This window comes from Rhincodon typus, chromosome 5 (genome assembly GCF_021869965.1).
Source record: "Rhincodon typus isolate 14 chromosome 5, sRhiTyp1.1, whole genome shotgun sequence".
Taxonomy (NCBI): domain Eukaryota; kingdom Metazoa; phylum Chordata; class Chondrichthyes; order Orectolobiformes; family Rhincodontidae; genus Rhincodon; species Rhincodon typus.
Window position 1 is genome coordinate 38,166,090 of NC_063336.1, and position 23,535 is coordinate 38,189,624.

General features: G+C 39.2%; 1 protein-coding gene across 1 annotated transcript in view; it reads right to left on the reverse strand.

Moving 5' to 3' along the window:
• LOC125483112 (jouberin-like) overlaps nucleotides 1-23,535 on the reverse strand; it is a 57,502-nt gene that overhangs the window by 24,105 nt on the left and 9,862 nt on the right. The window contains exons 2-4 of the mRNA XM_048596745.1: nucleotides 11,353-11,436; nucleotides 7,297-7,418; nucleotides 3,961-4,499 (exon numbers count right to left, since the gene is read on the reverse strand). Of these exons, the coding sequence (XP_048452702.1) occupies nucleotides 3,961-4,499; nucleotides 7,297-7,418; nucleotides 11,353-11,362 (671 nt within the window). The 5' untranslated portion in view covers nucleotides 11,363-11,436. The remainder of the gene's footprint in view (nucleotides 1-3,960; nucleotides 4,500-7,296; nucleotides 7,419-11,352; nucleotides 11,437-23,535) is intronic.

Below are 23,535 nucleotides of genomic sequence, written 5' to 3' on the forward strand. Positions count from 1 at the left end.
ATTTCCAAATTGAGTTCTCAAATGTGTGTTCATGTACTTTTTCTGGACATGAGTCCTCTGTTGTATAAGGGGTTCCAGGGCCCTCCAGCAGCCTTGAAATGATGTCACGGAGCTACATCTCACCCAGTATAAGTAGCATAGAGTGGGCTGATTTAGACCACTCTATGCCTGACCAGGCTACAACATGGACATGAACACACAAAGTTAAATGAGTCCTTATATAATGTACCAATAGATCAGAGACTGATCAGTAATATCATTATACTAAATATAGCAAAATTTAATATTAATGTGCAATAAATAGTGTTACTTTTAAGTTTAAGCCTGAAAGTAATTCTTAACTTTGCCTTCTCCTTGACCAGTCTGTCTTAAACCCAAACTTAAATGTGTGGCATCAAACTGCTTGACTGAAGACCATCTTCAATGGAATGCAGAGTGATTTGCAATTTCCATTGTGTAGCTGCTTATATGTATAGTTGAGTAATGTGTGACAACCTTTTGTCTGGAAGATGAAATGCAAAGAAAACTTGTAATTTCTTTGAAAGGTGTGTGAAATCTGCAACTACTTTTAAGAATGGTTGAAAAAGACAGATTGGTCAGCAAATAGACTTGTATTAGTTGAGGCACTGAGATGGAACAATAGAAAGTTTCGCTTAATTAACCTGCACTCAGCCAAGAGGCTCGATCTTTTAAAACGGATGTCACAAATGGAGTTGCAACCAATTACTATTACATAACCAACTATCTAATGGTTACATATGGTTAACATTTTTACAACATGGTAAACCACCCACAGAGATGCCTGCTAAAAGCAGCACTGGACTTGGCAATAATCTTCCAGAAAATCTCTCTGAATTCAATGTTACCCAAATCAATTCATGGGTACGTTCCTCATGGGCCTGGAATGCTCATTAATGTGCTACAATTTTCCACAAAGATAATCGACTCTAAGAGGGAAACCCTGACATAATGGAACATCATGTTACACTCATCTTACAAGGGGGTTTGTGACTTTTAACTTAGCCATTGGAATAGAGCGTAGGCACCTGGCTAGCTACAATGCAAACTTGCATCTGGAGAATAACTGCTTCTCCTCTCCAACTCACCACCATCCCAAGAGTTGTTCAGACAATTCCCACGTAGTGAACCCAACCACGTCTGAAACAATAGACAGTTTGGGGGTCAGCCAACCTGCACACATAATCTACTGAATATCAACACTGCAAGCTACCTTCGCAGATAACTTTGGACCACAAAGGAAAAGCCTCTGGTCTGCTTTGCAAAGGAAAACTTCCTTTCATCAGTACAATGAAGAAGCAGGTGCATTTTAGCAAAATTTGATCAGAACACAAATATGACTTGGTCAGGCAAAAGTGGAAGATGCAAGAGAAACTGGAGCACAGAAGTCAAAATCTAAATCTATGGAACTCTAGTCCTAGAGGATGTAAACCATCTTAGTCCCATACTACAGTGTTGCAATGATGTTCAACACAAGGTGGAGGAACATATTCCACTTAGGTTCATAACAGCTCTTTTGCTCCCTTTCATTTCCTGAGATACAGCTATTTCTGGGATAACTTGTGTCCTCTATTATGCAGATCCAAAAGCACCTGTTGATTTATCGTGCTTTCTCACTCTCCATTATTAACTCGAGACAACCACTTTCTGAAGGACCAACGTTCACATGGATAACTCTACTTTAAATATCTACAGAAATTCTTATTGTATACTCTCTGGAGTTTAGAAGAATGAGAGGAATTTTAATTGAGGTACATAAGATGCTGAAAAGGATTGACAACGTAGACATAGAAAGGATATTCCCTCATGTGGGGCAATCTAGACCATTGATTTGGGATAAGGAATAGTAGTTTTCAAACAGAGATGAGGAGAAATTGCTTCTCTGAAAAGGTTGTGAATCTATGGAATTCACAACCCAGTATTCAGACATGCCAGGACATTGAGTAAATTGAAGGAAGAAACAGATTAATTAGTAACATGTTGAAGGGTTATGGAGAGCAGGGTTGAGACCGAGATGAAATAACTCATGATTGTATCAGATGGCAGAGCAGGTTCGAGGTGCTGAATTGCGTACTCCTACTTCTCATTCTTATGTTCTCTAGCTTACCGCTAATCATTGCCACATTGTATGATTTTTCTTTCAAGCTGATGCTATTCTCAACTTCCCTAGTTAACCATGGTTGGCTTATCCCCTCAATAGAATTCTAGTTTCTCACTCAGAGATATCTTTGTTGTGAGTCGTGAGCTATTTTCTTAAACATTTACCATTGTTTCTCAACCATCTTGCTGCTAAACCCCTTTCCCAGTCCACTCTGGCTAGCTCTGCCCTCATTTCTTTGTATTAACTCTGATTTAAGCTTAGTACAGGTGTTTTTGACCTAAGTTCCGCCCACTCCCACTGAACGCTAAATTCTACTAATATTATGGCCACTGTTTCCAAGGGGATCTTTTCCTCTGACATCATATTAAACTTGCTTCATTACACATCATCAAATCCAAAATCAAATCTTTGATCCCTGGTTGGATCCAGAGCATACTGCTCCAGGATACAGTTTCAAAAATAAATGAATCTGACTATCCCAGTCTACAAGACTAGAGTCATCCATGGTTAACGTACTGCTTTTTTTTAAAACATGCCCTCATTTCTCCCGATTTATTCTCAGTCTGAATGAATATCTGTTAGGGAGTCTTCTTCCCCTTGTTATTTCCCATTACATTCTCTGAACCAAGATCATTTCTTGCTATCACACTTATTCCATTCCTTACTAACTATGCTATCCCACCACCTTTCCTTTCTGCCTGTCCTTAAAAAATGTCACATACCCTGAATATTTCATTCCCAGCTTCAATCTCTTTGTAATGTTATCGATCTTAAACAGATATCCACCAAATACTTCTTGTAGTCAACTAAGAACCAATTCTAAAGGACAGAAAAGTTGGAAAGAACAAGGGAGCGCGTTGTTTCCCTCCTTCTTTAATTCCCTCATTCACACAACTCTCAGCACTGTTCAAAGTCACACTGCAATGCTTCAATCATTATGCTCTGAATCTAAAGAGTTAGCTTGGGTGCAGAAAAAGAATTTAAGTTAGTTTCTGTAATTAATTAACTTCTGCCATTCTCAACTAGGCAGCTTTTACTTAACCTTTTGAATTTAGAATTCAAATAGCAAGTTACAGTTAAATATTATATGTAAAATACAAATTAATTAGATTTTTAGAAAGAGATTAAGAACTCAATCTAGTCTACTGTATTCGCTGCTCACAACGTGGTTTCCTCTACCTTGGGGAGACAAAGTGCAGACTGAACAGCGAATATGGTGGACTAGATTGAGTGAAGTACAGGTAGCTCACTGCTTCACCTGGAAGTGTGTCTGGAGCTGTGGATATTGAGGAGGGACGAAGTAAATGGCTAGGTATTACACCTTCTGTGATTGCATGGGAAGGTGCCATAGGAGTGTGGGGAGACAGGAATGGAGGAGGAGTGGACCAAGGTGTCCCGGAGGGAATCGTCCTCGTGGAAGTACAAGGCTTCTGAATGCCGTGGGCTCATTGGCCACTAATCTTTGTGCTCCCACTAAAGAGCTTATGTGCCAGGAGTATATATATTGGAGTTTCTGCTGCAACCCATTTGAACATGGGCTCTGAAACCGATAGTAGGCATTTCGATTATGTGCTCCCAGCAACAAAACTCAGAGAATTACTGTAGGAGTCATCAATGTTGCATTCTCAGATTTTGAGTATCTTGGATGGAAAAAACAAGCACATTGCAGACTCCTAAAATACCTACTATTTAAGCTGTATGTTCATATATTGTTTATTTATGAGAATTACGTAACTGCATAATATAAATTCAAGAATTCTATGGCACAGATTGTGACCAAATTTCATTAACATGTAAGTTCTAGAAAGGTATATTGTGACAAATTATGTTCTTATTCTTACCTCGTTTCTCCCTCCACTGATGCTGACTCTTTCAGTGTTTTCATCTTATCCAGTTTCTTGGCTAATTTTGAAGACACGTGTGAAAATGTTTTTACTGAATGCGCCTCAACTTGCTTGGATTTCTTTTTGACACCTCCTGCATCTTTGACAGCAATAGCCTGCTGATAAGCTTGGATTAGGGTATCTACATCCTCTCCTATATCATTCTTTTTCACAATTTCAGTATGGTATTCCTCTCCATAGGCACTTCTTGACCTCTTTTCTCTGGATTTTTGCAGGATTGATACACAGTCTGGACGAGGAACCTCCTCAATAAATGAATGTTCACCCACTTTTTTCTTTTTCTTCTTGTTTTTGGCTGGGGTTTCATCTTCAAAAAACTCAACATTGCTAATTTTTTCAGCCACAGAGGTCCTGTCATTCAATTTGTTTTTTGAGAAGCGGGGACTTTGCTCCTCTGGGTTATAAGTGTTATTCAGAATAGTTTCGTCATCTTCATTGTCCTTGTGTAGACTAAGTTTATTCCTCAATTTTTCAAGCTAGACAAAATTAAAAAAAAATGTATCAGGATCATAAACAGCAGTAATACACACCACTGGATTCAGCCAAGTAGCCCCACAGTTTAAAAATGTACTCAATGGAGCTCAGAATGAGAGGCAATGTCAATGAAACAAACAAGATTCTTAGGTAAACTGACAGGGTAGATTCAGAAAAGAAGTTTCCCCTCGTGGGAGAGTGGAGGACCAGAGGGCTAATCTCAGAATAATTGGTCAGCCACTTAAGGAAGAGATGAGGAGGAATTGCTTCGGAGGGTAGTGAATCTGTGGAATTCTTTACCACAGACAAGGATGTTAAGTATATTCAAGGCGGAAATAGACAGATTTTTAATCAATGAGGGTACCAATGGTTCTGGGTAATAGGTAAGAATGTGCAATTTAGGATTATCAGATCAGCCATGATCTCAGTGAATGGCAGAGCAGTCTCAATAGGCTGAATGACCTATTTTTGCTCCTAGGTCTTTACTCTTCACTACACTGTCAATGACTGCTTACCTGTTGTCAGGCAACACCATGATTTTAAAATTCTCATCTTTCTTTTCAAATCCTTCTAAAGTTCAGTCCCTGTATTTTTGTAACCTCCTGAATAACCACAAGTCTTAGACGGCTGTATTCCTAATTCTTGCCTCCTCAGCATTCCCAATTTTAATTCAAGCACTCTTTATGGCTTTTGGCTGCCTTTTCCCCCGAGCTCTGGGATATCCTGTCTATACCTCTGCATTGCTCCTTTAAAGCACTCCTTAAATTTTCTTTTTAACCAAGCTTTTTGTCATCTGTCCAAAGCTTCCAATAACTCAGTCATCCTTCCCATGAGTTAAAAAGTTGCTTGATTTGCTGGAATGTTGGATTTGATAACCAGTCTCATTCTTATAGGTGGTAAATTGTTCAAGCATTTAAAATGTAATTTTTTAAAGTTGTCTCGCTATTCTTTAATTTTCTTTCCTCTCAATGATTTTTTTTCTTTCTCTATTTGAAACTGATTTACGTAATTTTATTCTCAGTCATTCCTGATTTTGACTCTGGTCTTAAATTTTTGTGGTTTCAGGAGACAGACTGTTGGTCTTATCATTCACCAACTCTTCCTTAACAAATGCGTGGTACAAAAACATTTGAGCTGAAGGACAAAGTTTAAAAAGTAAAATTAACTGTCACTAACGCCACCCGATACCTTGCTTTTGTATATTCTGGCATATTAATTCTAACGTACAAAATGTTATTTGTTTAAACCTTCATTTGAACTGAAGTTTTAAGTGTCAGAACCCTAAGAATGTAAGTCAAATTTTAAAGTTAACAAGTGGATATTCAGGATTGAACACACTAAGTTTTCAATGCACATCTTATGTAAAAAGAAATCCAATTTTCATTACACTCGTCAGAAACTTTTTCATTGTTCGTCCAATGCTGAATTAACCTTTTCCTTATAACTATTCCCGAATTTTGTATTGTAGAGGACTGATTAAAGGTGATTAGATGACAAACATTAAAACAAGGTTTTCCCAGGATACTTAAGGTGCTAACAATCTTCCAAGATGGCTAAAGTAGGATCCTGAGATGCAACAGTGGTTTAGCCCATGTTTATAGTGGTCACTATTATGTAAAAGAGCTGAAGCCATCAATGGGAATGGCTTTCCAGAGGATCATTAAGCAGCTGATTGCCAATAAATTGATTTTTACCACTTAATAACAAGATTGAGTGCCATTTTACTGAGTAGTGCTTGACCTAAGATCCTCAACTGGCAACCAGTGACTGGGAGCAACCTCACATTGCTGAGAATTTTGGGTGTTGCTTAAACAGATAGTACCTTTTATGATCCACTTGCTGCTAGAGGTCTAAAGTGCCTTTTCAAACCAAATTGGGAGTCTTTCTGGAATCATTCCATCAAATCTCATTCCAAAAAGTATTGAGGATCTTACCTACACTGCTACTCAACCCTGTAAGAATCAACTTCAGAAAGTGAACATTTAGTCATGTACACCTTTCTCTGCAGAGGAATGAAAGGAAGATTTGAGCAAGACAGAGCAGCACCAGGTCCTGCAGAATAAAAAGGACTGGAGGGCAAAATAGACTTCATCATCTGCAGGTTACAGGGTATCTTTCCCCCAACAGAATCTTCAGCGCTCAATCTGTAAACTTCTGTTCCAAATCCCTCTGAAAAGGTGTGTCAGCCAGTTCAATGTTTATCTTCAGTGAAAGTGGGTGCAAGGAGCTCACATAAATAATTCCAAAAAGTATTGTATCTAAATTGGTGTTTGAATGCTAAACCTGCAGGTATCTGAACATGGCTAGAAGTACTAAAATAAATTATAATAAATTAGCTAAAGTTGAATGCATACCACAGACTTAAATGTGTTGTGACTTATTGATACAGAACTCATTTTATGCCCATTTTCATAATAATCCCTCAATAAATTAAAGGGTGATCAAAAAAATACCTTTCATGCCAAAGTCAGAAATTCTGAGTTCTGTAAGTTTGATGCAATGTTAGCAGTTTCAATGTCAAATGAATGTGTTAAGGGAAGACTAACAATAGCTTTGCCATAATGATCTCATATTAAATAATAAAATCTAAAAGGGCAGTCTTTTATCTCACAATGCTGAGTGCCTCATTCGCTTAATCTTTTCTAATATGATTGAGCCCCAGCCTTAAGTCATGTCTACTATTCTAATAGAATTGATCTGCAGGTGCCATTCAAACATTGCACCAAACAAGCAACAAAAACCTGAGGATACAAGCGGAGATAAAAGCATGATTTGCTGTCATTCATAATCTGTACTCACCACAATATTTTCTTGGGTAGGTATGCTCTTTTTTGATTTCTTTTTCCCAACAGTTAAACCAGAGTAGTTTTTTAACACTTCTTCAAACTGAGCTTTTGTCTTTGCCTTGGCTTCACTTTCTCCTATAAGCCATAATGATTAAAATAGACTGTAAATTCAGCACTCACCCAAAGGCAAATTTAGGATATAAAACGGTATTCATTTTACATCTGCTGTGATTCATATGACAATTAATTACATTACAAAAGCAATCAAGAGGCAAGCATGAACAATTTTAAAAACTTATTTGAATATTTAGCAAAAATTTTAAACATTTTAAAAATAATAAGGTCAACATGCTCTAAAGAAAGTGCTATTGCAAACAAATAACAAGATCACAATGTCCACAGAGGAAATTGAAAAACAAAAATGCAGTCGTTGAGTAAGTTGTTAAACGAATAAATAGTCAAATTAAAGACATTTCAGTTAATACGGTTAAATAAAAACATTTATAGTCTTAAAACCAGGTTCTCTGTGAATCTGCAACTTGCCATAGCACAGTAATCAAGATTTTTAAAATAACTTTGTTTCATTGTTGTTAACAATTATTTATCTTTAGAATCTCTTTTGCATCTTTTGTTTTGGCCTGATCTTTTACCACTATAATAAACAATCTTCTATTGATTTCAGTCACATGGTAGTTGACCTCCGTTAACAAAAGAAATGTAAATAATGACACAAAAACTGGTCAAAACCATATGCAGGGATCATTCATAATGTCCAAGTAGTTTTGTGATAAGTGAAAGTGGCAAGGGATGATAAAACAATGTGAAATGATGGGAAGTAGTGCTGACATGGTATACACAGTATGCTCATCACAAATATTTTATATTTTAAAAACTAGACCAAAAGGGTAAGAAGTATCTCTTATTCACTGGCAGACTGGGCCTCACTAAAAATGTAAATGACCTTTGATCCAGAAGCAATATGTTAGGGACATCTGCAATGTCTTTATAGTGTTTATGGGTTTTTAAGAGTTTGCATCAATTGTAAAGACTCAATCAATAAGAAGAAACACTAGTCCATTTGTCTTGACCCTTGTCTTGGAAACAGTACCAACAGGAGTGAAGTTAAGGTAAATCTATCTGGCTGCACAGTTTCAGTTTGCTTTTACCAGAGCTGACCAGACTGTTCATCGGATTTATTAAAAGGTTTAAATGAAACAGTCTCTGGGAATCTGTGCAATTTAGCTGGTTGTGAACCTAGCAAAGGGCATTCAACAGAATTATGCCATTCAGATGATTACAGACTCCAAGTATCTTGGATGGAATATAGCTGCCAATTAACTCAAATCAAGGGTAAATCAGGAGCTAGAAAAAGCATGTTAAGAAAGGCACTATTACAATAATTATGAGGGACTTCAGTATGCAGGCGGACTGGGAAAATCAGTTTGGTAGCAGATCTCAAGAAAAGGAATTCATGGAATGTCTACAAGATGGTTTTCTTGGAGCAGCTTGTGGTACAGCCCACTAGAGAACAGGCAGTTCTGGATTTGGTAATGTGTAATGAGGCAGACTTGATTAAGGAGCTTAAGGTGAAGGAACCCTAGGGGGCAATGACCATTATATGATAGAATTCATCCTGCAGTTTGAGAAGTAGAAGCTGGAATCATATGCAAAGGTATTACAACTGAGCGAAGGTATCTATAAATACATGAGGGAGGAGCTGGCCAGAGATGACTGGAAGGGGAGCCTAGCAGGCCTAACAGTTTGGAACGTACAGCAGAAATTCATCCCAAGGAAGAAGCAGCATGCTAAGGGGAGGATGAGGTAATCATGGCCGACAAGGGAAGTCAGGGACAGCATAAAAGCAAAAGAGAAAGTATACACTGTGGTGAAGATTAGCGGGCAGCCAGAGGATTGGATGCCTTTAAAAACCAGCCAGGATAACTAAAATGGCATAAGAGGGGAGAAGATGAAATATGAGATTAAGCTAGCTAATAATATTAAAGAAGATTGCAAGAGTTTTCAAAATATATAAAAAGGTAAGAGAGAGAGAGACAACAGTGAACATTGGACACTGGAAAATGAGGCCGGAGAAGTAGTAACAGGGAACAAACAAATGGTGGAGGAACTGAATAGATACTTTGCACCAGCTTTCACAGTGCAAGATACCAGCAGCATATTAGAACTTCAACAGAGTCAAGAGGGAAAGGTGAGTGTAGCGACCATCTCCAAGGAGAAGATGCTGGAGAAACTGAAAGGTCTGAAGGTGAATAAATCACTTGGACCAGGCAGACCACACCCAAGTTCAGAAGGAGATTGCTGAGGAGACTGTAGAGGCATTGATGACGATCTTTCAGGAATTACTGGAGTCAGAGATGGTCCCAGAGAACTGAAAAATGGCTAATGTAACACCCTATTTATGAAGGGAGGGAGACAGAAGACAAGAAGCCAAATGCCAGTTAGTGTGACCCCAGTCATTGGTAAGGTTACAGTCCATTATTAAGGATGAGATTGTGGAATACTTGGAAAGTACATGGTAAAATAGGGTAGAATCAGCACACCTTCATCAAGGGGGAGATTATGCCTGACAAATCTGTTAGAATTCTTTGAGGAGGTAACAAGCAAGTTAGACAAAGGAGAGTTAGTGGACATAATCTATTTGGATTTCCAGAAGGCTTTTGACAAGGTGCCGCATGGGACCCACAGGACAGACTATGACCCAAGGGCACAGCCTCAGAGTTAAGGGATGCCCTTGAGAACTGAGGGGAATTTCTTCAGCTAGAGGGTGGTTAATCTATGGAACTCACTGCTGTAGAGGGCTGTGGAGACAAAGAAATTGAGTGTATGTAAGACAGAGATAGATAGGTTTTTGATTGGCAAGGGGATGGCGATTATGGGGAGAAGGCAGAAGAATGGGGTTGAGAAACATATAAGCCATGATTAAATGGCAGTGCAGACTCGATGGGCTGAATGGTCTAATTCTGCTCCTATATCTAATAGTCTTACAATAATAAAGTGAAAGATTCTATATGAGAGCCTTTTAAACCTGTCCATGTGAGTACTGCAGGTGCTTGTGGGTGTGATAAACTTACCTTTATTATATGGATTATTTAAAGTGATATCTACCTTTTTATTATAATTAAAATTTGCCTGTTAATTTTCAATTACTTGGATTCATGTTCAAATAAAAGACATACTTTGAGAAATCTTGCTTATAATTTCTTAGTGTGTTATTCAGTAAAGTTGTTCATTTTGGATGTACGGGTCTTCTCCAGGGATTGTAATAAAAATGAGTGTGGAAAGTATCAACCCAGTTTGGCTGAAAGCTTAAAGTTCACCAAAAATAAGGAAAAAACAGCCAAACAATGTTAATGCACAAAATATTAAAAAGGTCAAATTATAATGAAGGTTGCTTTTTAGGGATTGGGACAAAAAGTGTAGCTAAGCTATCTGATTTAGCACCTATTAAAGCTGATACTGAGTGCTAAAATGAGAAATGTCGCACTCAGCACTAATATTCTTTGTCTTGATGTGTGCACTCAGTAAAAGAATAAAATACTGCAGATATTGGAAATTTGAAGTAAGGCAATGTGTGCTGGAAAAGCTCAGCAGGCCCAGGAATGTTTGTGGTGAGATAACAACAGTTAATGTTTCAAGTCAAATGTGTGTCGTTTGGAACTGGTTCCAAATGGAAGGTTTCCGTAAAAGAATCATACTTAACTCAAAACATTATCTGTTACTCTCCTTGGATGCGGTCAGATCTGAGTTTTTACAGCACTTTATTTTTAACTCTCAAAGCTTTTTCAATGAATGAGACCAATTCAATATCAAGCAGTATTTTTATCAAGTAAAAAGCAAAAAAAACTGCAGATGCTGAATATCTGAAAATCTGATACTTCTGCAGGTGATCACAAACTTGCAGCATTTTCTGGGTTTCCACAGCCTCCTACCCCAGAACGTGCATCCAAGCCCAGAGGCTGATTGATCCTACCATGTACTTCCAAAGAATTGCTTTTATTTCCAATGTCTAGCATTCTCCTTTTCTATCAAAATCAAGGAAGGTAAATCATACCTGCTGGCATCTTTCTACAGACTGTACTTAGAGATCCTCCTGATTTGCAACATTCCCGGATAAAAACTTCAGGAGGGAGTCAACCTAAAAATCATTGAGGGAAGAGTAATGTCAGAAACAAAAATGAATGGCTGTGCATGTGAGTACAGAAGACAGCAGAGGGGAAGGGGGAGGGTGGAAGGAGGAATCTAGATTTTATGCACCAACACTATGCAATAAAGAAAACGTTCAAACTGTTGCTGTGATAAGTCCATGTTGTCATGATTTTCAAATTCTATGGATTAAAACGGTTTTAAATAGCAAAGACGGACTTAAAATAGTCACAGCAAACTGCGATCAGAAAAAATAGCCAAGTTTTGTATTTGAGAATATAAAATTATTTGAACTGAAATTAACATTTTTATTCAAAAACACTGAAATTAATCTACCCAGTAAGGTGTGAAAAACAACTCATCTATCTTTATTTGAAAAGAAACAAAAGAAAAACAAAGAGCTGAAGATGCTGGAAATCTGAAACAAAAACAGAAACTGCTGGAGAAACTCAGCACGTCTGGCAGCATCTGAGGAGAGAAAGCAGAGGTAACATTTCAGGTCTAGTGAGCCTTCTTGAGTTATGAAGAAGGGTCTCTGGACCCAAAATATTATCTCTGCTTTCTCTCCATAGATGCTGCCAGACCAGCTAAGTTTCTCCAGCTATTCCCGTTCTTGTTTCTTTCTTTTTGTTTATTCAATGTGATGTTTTACATATTTGAGATGAACGTTGTCTTCACTCGCAATTACCAAGTTTGGGAACAATTAACTCAGACTTTGAAATACACAAGCCATTTGTATTTCAGGGAGCTGCCTTTAACAAAGCTATTTGCTTACCCTCTCAACAGGAGTGTAACTTGCATTAGATAATGGGAATCAATCTATTGTATATTTATTTAACCAAAAATTAGAGAATTTTGAGACAAAACCTGAACTGCATGAAACCACAATTATGTCACTTTTACACAGACGCAGCAGCTGCTTCTTACCCACTTCCCAGGCATTTCCAGTGAATGGATCGGTATGTTAACAACCCCTTGCTTATCAACGATCTATCTACATCTGCCTTAAAAATATTCATGCTTCCACTGCCTTTTGAAAGAGATTTCCAAAATATTCTCATCTTTGGCTTAAAGGGGAGACCCCATATTTTAAATTATGATCTCTACTTCTACATTCTCCTACAAGAAGAAACATCATTTCCACATCCATTTTGTCAAGATCCTTCAAGATCTTGTATGTTTCTCACTCTTCTAAACGCCATCAGATACAAGCATTGCATGCTCAACCTATCCTCATAAGACAACCTGCTCATTCCAGATATTACTTTGGACTACCTTCTCTATGTTTCCAACATATTTATATCTTTCTTTAAATAAAGAGTCCAAAACTGTACACCGTACTCCGGATATGGTCTCACCAAGACTCTGTATGACTGAACAAAGCCTTCCAATCTTTGTGTACAGCTGTTCTTACAATAAACGGTAACATTCTATTAGCTTTCCTAATTACTTGCTGTATCTGCGTACCAACCTTATACAATTCATGCACTAGGAAGCCCAAATCCCTCTGCATCTCAGAGCTCTACAATCTCTCACATTTGGATAATATGTTTCTTTCTTATTCCTCCTGCTAAAATGGACAATTTCATATTTTCCCATGTTATGCTCCATTTGCCAGATCATTGCTACTTACTTAACCAACCTACTTCCCTTTGCAGCTTCATCAAGTCCTCTTCACAACTTAACCACTCATGATATTATGCCGATTTGAAAATGACCCATTTATACCTACTGTTTCCTGAGGGTTAGCCAATCTTTTATCAATGCCAATTTATCACCCTTGACACAAACAGAATTTATTACTCACAATAACCTCTAATGTGGCGCATAAGTCTAAACCTAAGCCAGTACTTCCATTAGTTCCTTTTTACACGGCACATACTATAGCATACTTTGTTTTAACTGGCACCTTTAAACCAGCACTCTTGATAAACCAGCAAAAACTAAATAACTGAAATACTGAAAGTTTACTGTATCATCAGGATCTCCACAGTGTCTGAATAGTTCAGTTGAGATGCAAGTAAGAAACCTCTCTGCCATTATGTTTTTTTATAAGGCAAAGCTGCATTATTATTTAGAGACAATACAGTGTGGAGCGGAGGAACACAGCAGATCAGGCAGCATCAGAGGAGTAGGAAAGATGATGTTTTGGGTCAGGGTCCTTCTTCAGAAATGTCAACTTTCCTGCTCCTCTGACGCTGCCTGGCCTGCTGCGTTCCTCCAGCTCCACACTGTGTTGTCTCTGACTCCAGCATCTGCAGTTCTTACTATCTCCGACTGCATTATTATTTAAATGTTTTATGCTGTAAATAAATTATAACAGCGATGTGTGAACCCCCTGCATTATGATTCTACTACTAGTGTGTGTTTTTACATTGATCAAGTGGTCCAGGTAATCAACTGGAATATTAAATCAACCGGTATATTCCAGGTCCCATAGGTGCCGATTATAAGAAGTTTGCTGTATTTAAAAAATAAATAAATAAATTGGTTAAGCATGACTTCCCTTTCACAAAACCATACTGACTGTGTGATAAATTTGAATTTAACAAGTGCCCAACTATCACATCTTTAGTCACAGCTTCTAACATCTTCATCATCACAAGTTAACTGGGTTACAGTTTTCTGCTTTTTGAATAAGGAAAGGCATTAGTTATTTTCAAAATTTCTGAAATTTTCCTAAATCTATAGTCTTTGAAAATTACAAACATCTCACTCCAACAGGACCCAGGGATATGTCAACTTGCATCTCCAACAATTTACTCAGTGCCACGTCCCTGGTGATTGTAATTTTCCTGGCTTCCTCTCTATTTTCCATTTCCTCATTAACAGCTACTTCTGGGATGTTAATTGAATTTCCATTATGAAGACTAATAAATAAAATTTATTTATCTGCCATCTCCCATTTTTTGTTATTAATTCCCTAGACCCACTTTCTATAGGACCAATGCTCACGATTGTTCACAATTTTCTTTTTTAAACATCGTGAGAAACTCTTACTATCCCTTTTTATACTTCTAACAAGTTTTCTCCCATATTCTAATTTTCCCTCCTTTTTAAATTTGTTCTTAGAATGCGGACATTGCTGGCAACATTTATTTATTTATTGATCATCAATAATTGTTGAGTAAGCTGCCTCTTTGAATAGCTGCAGTCCATGGGGCATAGAGAAACTCACAGTGTTGTAAGGAAGGCTGTTCTAGGATGTTGACCCAGCGACAGTGAACAGCTATATAGTCTGAAGTCAAGATACAATGTGGCTTGGAGGGGAACACACAGGTGTTGGCATTCCCATGTACCTGCTGCCCTTGTCCTTATAGATGGTAAAATTCATGGGCTTGGAAGATGCTGTTGAGGGGCTCTTGGTAAGTTAGTGCAGTGCACCTTGTAGATGTGCAGTGGTGAAGGAAGTAAATGTTGAAGCTGCTGGTTAGGGTACCTGGATTGTTGAGCATCATGACTGCTAGTGGAGCTGCACCCATCCGAGAATATGGTAAGTACTCCAACACACTTAAGAATTGTAGATGGTGGACAGGCAGTGGGAAGAGAAGGTAATGAGCTACTCATTGTAGAATTCTAGGTTTCTGACTTATTCCTCCAATCACAGTATTTTTATGACTGTTTCAACTCAATTTCAGATTAATTGCAACCTCCAGGATGTTGGTTGGAGATTCAGCAATGATACTGTTATGTTACCATGTTCTCAGATGGGTGCAGCTCCACTAGCAGTCATGATGCTCAACAATCCAGGTACCCTAACCAGCAGCTTCAACATTTACTTCCTTCACCACTGCACATCTACAAGGTGCACTGCACTAACTTACCAAGAGCCCCTCAACAGCATCTTCCAAGCCCATGAATTTTACCATCTATAAGGACAAGGGCAGCAGGTACATGGGAATGCCAATACCTGTGTGTTCCCTCCAAGCCACATTGTATCTTGACTTCAAACTATATAGCTGTTCTCTGTCACTGGGTCAACATCCTAGAACAGCCTTCCTTACAAGGGGTGATGATTACATTCTCTCTTGTTGGAAATGGTCATTGCCTGGCACTTACATGGTGTGATTATTGCTGACCACTTATCAGCCCAAATCAGGTCTTGCTGCATATGGACACTGAATGTTTCAAAGGAGTCACAAATGGTGCTGAACATTGTTTCATGATTGCAGATCACCAGATCAACTTATGATGGAGGGAGAGTCATTGAAGAAGCAGTTGAAGATGATCATGATTCGAATATTATTATCCTGAGGAACTCCTGCTGTGATATCTCAGGTCTGAGATGAGTGATCTCCAACAATCACAACTACCTTCCTTTGTGCTAGATTTCTTAGCAAATCTAAACTACCTTCCTCTGTCAAGGGCAACTAGCTTACAAGACTTAGCTAACAGTTTTGCACATCCCACCTGGAATCCAACAGTTTTCCAAGTTATAGGTGTTTCTCCTAATCAAAAAAGAAAAACAATTCCTGACCTAAACTGAAAACCTAATGCTTAACTGTGCAGTAGGTGGTGAAGGTAGTATGTTGGGCTTCATAGGAAGAGGATTCAAGTGCAGGAGCTGGGATACCTTGCTACAATTGTACAAGGTGAGACCACACCTGGACAACTGTGTGTAGTTTTAGGCTTCTTACTTATGTAAGGATGTTCTGGCTATAGAGGGAGTACAACAAAGGTTGACTAGACAGATTCCTGAACAGCATGACTGACATATGACAAGAAACTGGATCAGTAAGGATTATATTCACAGGAGTTTAGAAGAAGGAGAGTGATCTCATAGAAAGGTATAAAATTCTAACCAGATTAGACAGAATAAATGCTGGAAAGATGTTACTGATAATGGGGCATCCAGAACCAGGCATCACAATTTATGGATATGTGGTAGGCCATTTATGACTGAGATAGGGAGAAATTTCTTCACCCTCAGAGTGGGGAGTCATTTGGAATTCTCTGCCTCAGAAAACAGTTGAGGCCAAAACACTAAATGTTTTTGAAAGGAATGAGAGAGAATTCTAAAACAAAATACCGAATAATATCCAAGAACAGAATATCTGTCAACATTTAAAATTTTACATTAAAGCCTCAAATATGTTTTCAGAGGTCTTACTGAATGTGCCTAAGACTTCAGTGAAAGAGATTATTTTTCTACTTTTGGACCCCTCTTGCTTTGCAAATGTGGGTATTAACCATGCATATAAGTTCCTCCCACTTTTATGCAATGTTGTATCATTTAACATTATTCCTTAATTATTTGGTGAAGATCCCTTTATGAGTTTGTGACCTTCAATATAGTCAATTTATGACCTTGTATACTTAAATCTGGATTCATTGCATTGGTCTCTTATTCATTCAATCTTATATGAATCAGTAAGGATTTTACATTTCTCTGTGAATATTGTCTTATTTTAGTCTTTAATAGTATTCATGTGGTAAGGGTCTTTTCATATCAGTTGGAAGGATCCAGTTTTCCTCCTGTTAATTAACATTTTACTTTCGCACTCGGTATGATGTTGCCATGTGTCTTTCCAGGCCTTCATTTTGGTGATTTAACTATTGTTTATTCCTTTTTATTGTCTATGCTGAGTGCTAACTTAATAGCATATGTGTCATCTACATGTCCCCTTCTATGTAGGCATGCTATATAAAGCCTTTACTTGCTGGCGTAATGAAATCTAACATGCTTAACACCTATATAACTTTTATCTTTACTGGTTTTTAAGGATTTGGTGTCCTATCTAATTAACGATATTTATTTGTCAAATCAAATCTATGTTCTAACCAAACACTGTTACACCTTCTACTTGACTAATAAATGTGAAGGAATAATCTTACGTCAACACAATTAAAATAAATCAAAGCATGCAACAGCATAATATTACCACACCAAAAATAATTACAAAGTACAAAACAGACCGACACTACAACAATGAAATTACGCTGTCGACCACAGCCTTTTGCTTGTTGGCAGAAATGGGGCTTGTAATGTTAAAGTACAGATGTGGAAATGTGAATAGTCATTGGCTCAATAGACACAAAAGCTTATTAAAGTGGGTATATGGTTACCTTATGAGAGAAAATTAAATTCAGCAAAAAAAAAAACTGTCTTGAGGTTGATGTAATGCTGTAAACAGTAATAGGAGGGTCAATGACAATTGAAAAATCGGGCTCCACAGATCTGTCTACTCAGGTAGATCAAACATTGCATCTATTGTAGTGTAATCAACCCTACTTTTAAAAACACCATATTTGTTCAGTATAACAGGATTGCCAGTGTACAGGGAAATTCAACAGACCTTGGCTAGATGCCAGCTGATCAGTCCAAAGATGCAGAGGCTGCAGATTCATGGCTGTCACTGCTGTCGTGGCTCTCTGTTGTAAAACAGCTAACAGCTTTGTATGGGTCTCTTCTTACTTTAACTGAAAGTCACCACTCTCCTAACTTAGAAGTCATAAACTTCCTTGTACCTTTACACTCCGTCAGAAGGCTTACAGTCGTGAGGGTCACCCCACTGAGGGGTGGGTGGCTGTGGATATGTGTGTGTGTGTGTGAGTGGGCATGTGTGTGTGTGTGGGAGTGTGGGGTGCTGGAAGGAAGGGGGCTCTGTCCTATCATGAATCTTTGTGATCCCTACCTTTGTTAGTCCTGGGACCCATGTAGCTTTGTTATAATCACAACCAGGTAGAAGACATCTTTAACTATACCCCAAAGCCCTCTACCACCTGTGCAAGGCCCAGCCCCATACCAATCTCACTGCTCCAGTGTGGCTTAATGCACATGCTGTTGGTGAGATGGGGATGCGGACCAGACAGAACGCCCACCTGAATCCCAAAAGCACAAATGTGTAGTCTACTTGTGTGGGATAAAGCTCTATTGCTCTGCTTCCGAGTCTATTTGCAGAAGCGTTACCTGAAATGTGATATGATATTGTTGTACAGCAGGTCAAGTCAGAGACAAATCGATTAGGGATTGATTTAAACAAATAGGTTGTTGAACATAAACCCATCCCTACTGATTATCAGGATGAGCATTTAATGCACACTCTTAAGCTAACCTACAGGCAGAATTATGATACCAAGAAGCCAGACAACCACAGAGAATATCCCAGTTGTCATGTGTTAGAGCTTTTGTAACCTATAAAATGCAACTAAACCATCGAGACTTGGTTATAGAGTAAAGGATTTATTTATAGAGGCCTTAACATGGCTGCGGTCTACCGCAGTAAGACATGAGTATAAACTGGAATCCAATTATTGCACTGATTATGAAGGGAAACAACTCAGGGAGTAGTGTTATGGCCACAGCTGCTCGACTGGGTCTGCAGCAGGTGATGAAGGAACCACCTTCAGAGGAAAATCCAACTGACCTTTTCCTCACCAATCTATCTGTCACAAGTACACTACTGTCCCTCTAACCAGCGAGGCCCCTCTTCACACCGAAGATACTCTCCATTGCACTACCATCAAACTGAAAATTGAACATGGTGGGACGTCAGAAGCAGAATTATGTTCAACTACAATGTGTAATCTCACGGCCTGGCATATCCCCTATTTTGTTAACATCAAACTGGGAGATCAACCCTCGTTCAATGAAAAGTGCGAGTGGGTATGCCCAGAACAGCAGCAGGCACAGCTAACACATAGGTGTTAATTTGGAGAAGCTATGCAGCAGAAAGTGTATGCAACAGACAGGGCTAGGCTAATGCACAACAGATGGATTCAATCAAAGGTCTACAGTCCTGCCACATCCAGTGGTGAATGGTTGTGAACAAATAAACAACCAATAGAAAATGGAGGCTCCACAAATATTGCCACCCTCAGAGAAGGGGAAGCCCAGCACATCAGTGGAAAAGTTCAAACTGAAGTATTTGTATGCATATTCACCCGTAAGTACTGAGTAATGGTCCATCTCAACCTCTTTTTGGGGTCACCAGCACACAGATGCCAGTCTTCAATCAATTCTACTTGTTATGTGATATCAAGAAATGGCTGAAGGCACTGGAAATTGCAAAGAATATGGGCTCTGGCAACATTCAACAATAGTACTTACACTCAAGAACTAGCCACACCCTTAGCTAAGCCATCTAGTATAGATAAAATACTGGGATTTACCCAACAATATGGACAATTGCTCAATTATATCCTGTGCACAAAGAGCAGGAAAACAGCACCTCAGCTAATTACCGCCTTATCAATTTACTCTTCATCACATACAACAGAGGGGTCATTGAGCGCTATCAAATGCTACAAAGGAATAACCTGCTCGCTGATGTTCGGTTTGGATACTGCCAGAGCCACTTAGGTCCTAACCTCATTACAGCCTTGGTCCAAACATGACAAAATAGCTGAAGTGAGCGTGATTAACTGTGACAACACGGAAACATTTGACTGAGTATTACATCAAAACTGGTGCCAGTGAGAATCAGTCATATTTAGCGCAAAGGAAGATGGCTGTGGGTATTGCAGGCCAATTAACTCAGCAGTAGGGCATCATTGTAGAAATTCCTCAAATTAGTTTCCTAGGCCCAACCATCTTCATCAGCTTCAGAGACCTTCCCGCCATCATGAAGTCAGAAGTGGAGATGAACGCACAATGCTCAGGACCATGCGTGACTCCTCAGATATTGAGTATAATTTAGATAAATGTAAGGTGCTACATTTTGGTAAGACAAATCAGGGCAGAACTTATACACTTAATGTTAAGATCCTGGGGAGTGTTGCTGAACAAAAGACCTTGGGCACAGGTTCATAGTTCCCTGAAAATGCAGTCACAGGTAGACAGAGCAGTGAAGTGAAGGAACAAAAACAAAACTGCTGGAAAAGCTCAGCAGGTCTGGCAGCATCTGTGAAGAAAAAAATCAGAGTTAACGTTTCGGGTCTGGTGACTCTTCCTCAGAAGTGAAGGTATTGGTCAGTGCACTGAGTATAGGAGTTGGGAGGTCACATTGCAGCTGTACAGGACATTGGTTAGGCCAAGTTTGGAATATGATATTCAATCCTGAACTTCCGGCTATAGGAAAGATTATAGAATCCCTGCAGTGTGGGAGAAAGCCATTCGGCTCATCAAACCCACAACCAGCATCCCACCCAGATGCCCCCGCATCCACCAATCTCTGTAATCCTGCACTTCCAATGGCCAATCCACCTAGCCTGCACGTCCCAAGACATGATGAGCAATTTACCATGGCCAATCCACCTAACCTGCATATCTTTCGGCTGTGGGAGGAAACCCATGCAGACACGGGGAGAATGTGCAAACTCCACACAGACGCTCACCGGAGGGTGGAATCGAACCCAGGGACCTGGCCCTGTGAGGCAGCAGTCTTAACCACTGTGCTATCGTGCCACCCAGACGTTGTCAAACTTGGAAGGGTTCAGAAAAGATTTACAAAAATGTTGCCAGGTTAGAGGTTGGAGCTATTGGGAGAGGCTAAATAAGCTGGGGCTATTTTCCCTGGAGTGTCAGAGGCTGAGGGGTGACCTTATAGAGATTTATAAAATCATGAAAGGCATGGACAGGGCGAATAGCTGAGGTCTATTTCCAGGTTAGGAGAGTCCAAAATTAGAGGGCATAGGTTTAAGATAAGAGGGGAAAGATTTAAAAGGTACTTAAGAGGCAACTTTTGCAAGTAGAGGATGGTGCGTGTATGGAATGAGCTGCCAGAGGTGGTGGTGAAGGCTGGTACAATTACAACATTTAAAAGGCATCTGGATGAGTACATGAATAGGAGGGTTTAGAGGAACATGGGTCAAATGCTGGTAAATGGGACTAGATTAATATAGAATATCTGGTCAGCACAGATGAGTTGGACCGAAGGGTCTGTTTTTGTGCTGTACGACTCTATGACTCTATAACTTTCAGTAATTTCACCACTGTCACACAGTGTATACCAACTACAAGATGCTCTCCAGTAACCACTTGCAACCTCTATCACTTTAAAGGACAAGAATGGCAGATACATGAGAATGCCACTATTTGCAAGCACCCGTCCCACACTCCATTATGACTTGGAATTAGTTATAAGTCACACGACACCAGGTTACAGTCCAACATGTTTGTTTGAAAACACAAGCTTTCGGAGTGTTGTTACATTAATTAAGCCTGTTGACACTCCACTCACACTATTTGTACTTATCTGTTGACACTCTAAATTACCTGGAATTATTTTGTCATTTTCTCTTCGCGTATAAATTCTGTGCCTGTGTGCTTCCCTCCACTTCACCTGACGAAGGAGCAGCTCTTCAAAAGCTTGTGATTTCAAATAAACGTGTTGAACTACAACTTGGTGTCATGTGACTTCTAATTTTGTCCACCCCAGTCCGACACCAGCACCTCCACATTATGATTTGGAACTATATTGTCATTTCTTCACCTTTATTGTCAAAATTCTGGAACTTCCTTCCTAACAGCAAAGTGGGTGCTCCTGAGCCCCGAAGATTGCAGTGGTTAACAAGGGTAGCCTTTTGAATGCCAATTTGGAATGGGTAATAAATGCAGTCCAAGCCAGCAACACTCACATCCCATTAACAAATAATAAATGCTCCAAAAAGCTTGTTTCCTTTCCCTGCTGGGTAATCCTAATCTCAGAATTAATTTACACAGTGAAGGACAAAATGAGATTCTTCTCTCTAGTCAAAATTAGGCAAAGCTTCTAGCCTTGTTTACACTCTTAAGAACTTGGTCTCAGTATCAGCACATAACTCCATCCTCTTTGTGCATAGTGACGATTAGATATTTGCTGATGCTATGTATCTGATCATTCTCTTGCTTTCAAATTCTTGCAGACTGACCAGGTCAGACAAGTTCTGGGATCTTTTAGGAAAACCTGCAACCCAATCCTACAATGTGGGCATCTTCCTTCCAAAGCTCATGTCTATGGCAACATCAATCATATGGCACTGCATCCAGACACTATGCCAGACATTGACATTCCAGGGTTGACAGACTTTAGTTACATTGATAAAATGGGAACATTTCCATTTGAGAAAGTAACATTTTTAATAGAATACTTGGTACAAATACTTTAATTCACAAGGGGTCTGGTTAGATCAGATAGGAAGAAATTATGCTAGCTCAATTTAGACCATCGCTAACGCTGAAGCCAATTAAGGGAGTTATGTGGGATGCTAAATACTTGTTCTCCCCAGGTCAGACTTTACAAGTCAGTCATTCAGGCCTAATTCTGTCTGAACTTTTAAAAGAAATAATAAGCCCTGTTATGGTACATGGTACTGTCCATACTCCGCACTGAGAGACCTGCGTTAAGTCCCACCTGCTCCAGAGGTGTGTAATAACATGTCTGAACAGGTGATTAGAAAAATAGATAAAGGAAGCAATATTCTGGAAGATTGCCAAAGCAAAGGAAACAGCACATTTGTCAAGTTACTATTTTAGATTTACAGCCTCCATCAAACCCAAACACCTCATTAAGAAAGGAAAAAATGCAAGAGCCAGGTATGCTGCTTTCTCTCAAGAAAATTTCTGATGAAGGGTCTAGGCCCGAAACGTCAGCCTTTCTGCTCCTATGATGCTGCTTGGCCTGCTGTGTTCATCCAGCCCTGCACCTTGTTGTCTCGGATTCTCCAGCATCTGCAGTTCCTACTATCTCTAGTAGATTTTAATAGTTTGCAACTACATGTAAAAACAAATCTACACACTGGGGAATGAACTGAAAAGAGGATGGAAAAAAAACTTGTAAGCAAATAGAAAAGACAAGCTTAGAGCCAGGCGAAAACAGAAATTGCTAGAAAAGCTCAAGATGTCTGGCGAGTTAACATTTTGGATCGAGCGATCCTTCCTTGGAACAGTTCTGAGGAAGGATCACTTGACCCGAAACATTAATCCTGATTTCTCTCCACAGCTACTGCCAGACCTGCTGAGCTTTTCCAGTAATTTCTGTTTTTGCTTCTGATTTACAGCATCTGCAGTTCTTTTGGGGTTTTTTTTTGTAGTCAGACGAAATGGCTGTAGACCATGGAGGATAAGGATGTGGTTCTGTTCCTGAAGGTTACTGTTGGGCTTGCCTGGAGCTGGGTAGGAAATCAATGGTAAAATGTTAAATGCATAAATGAGACAGGGAGTTGAAATGGT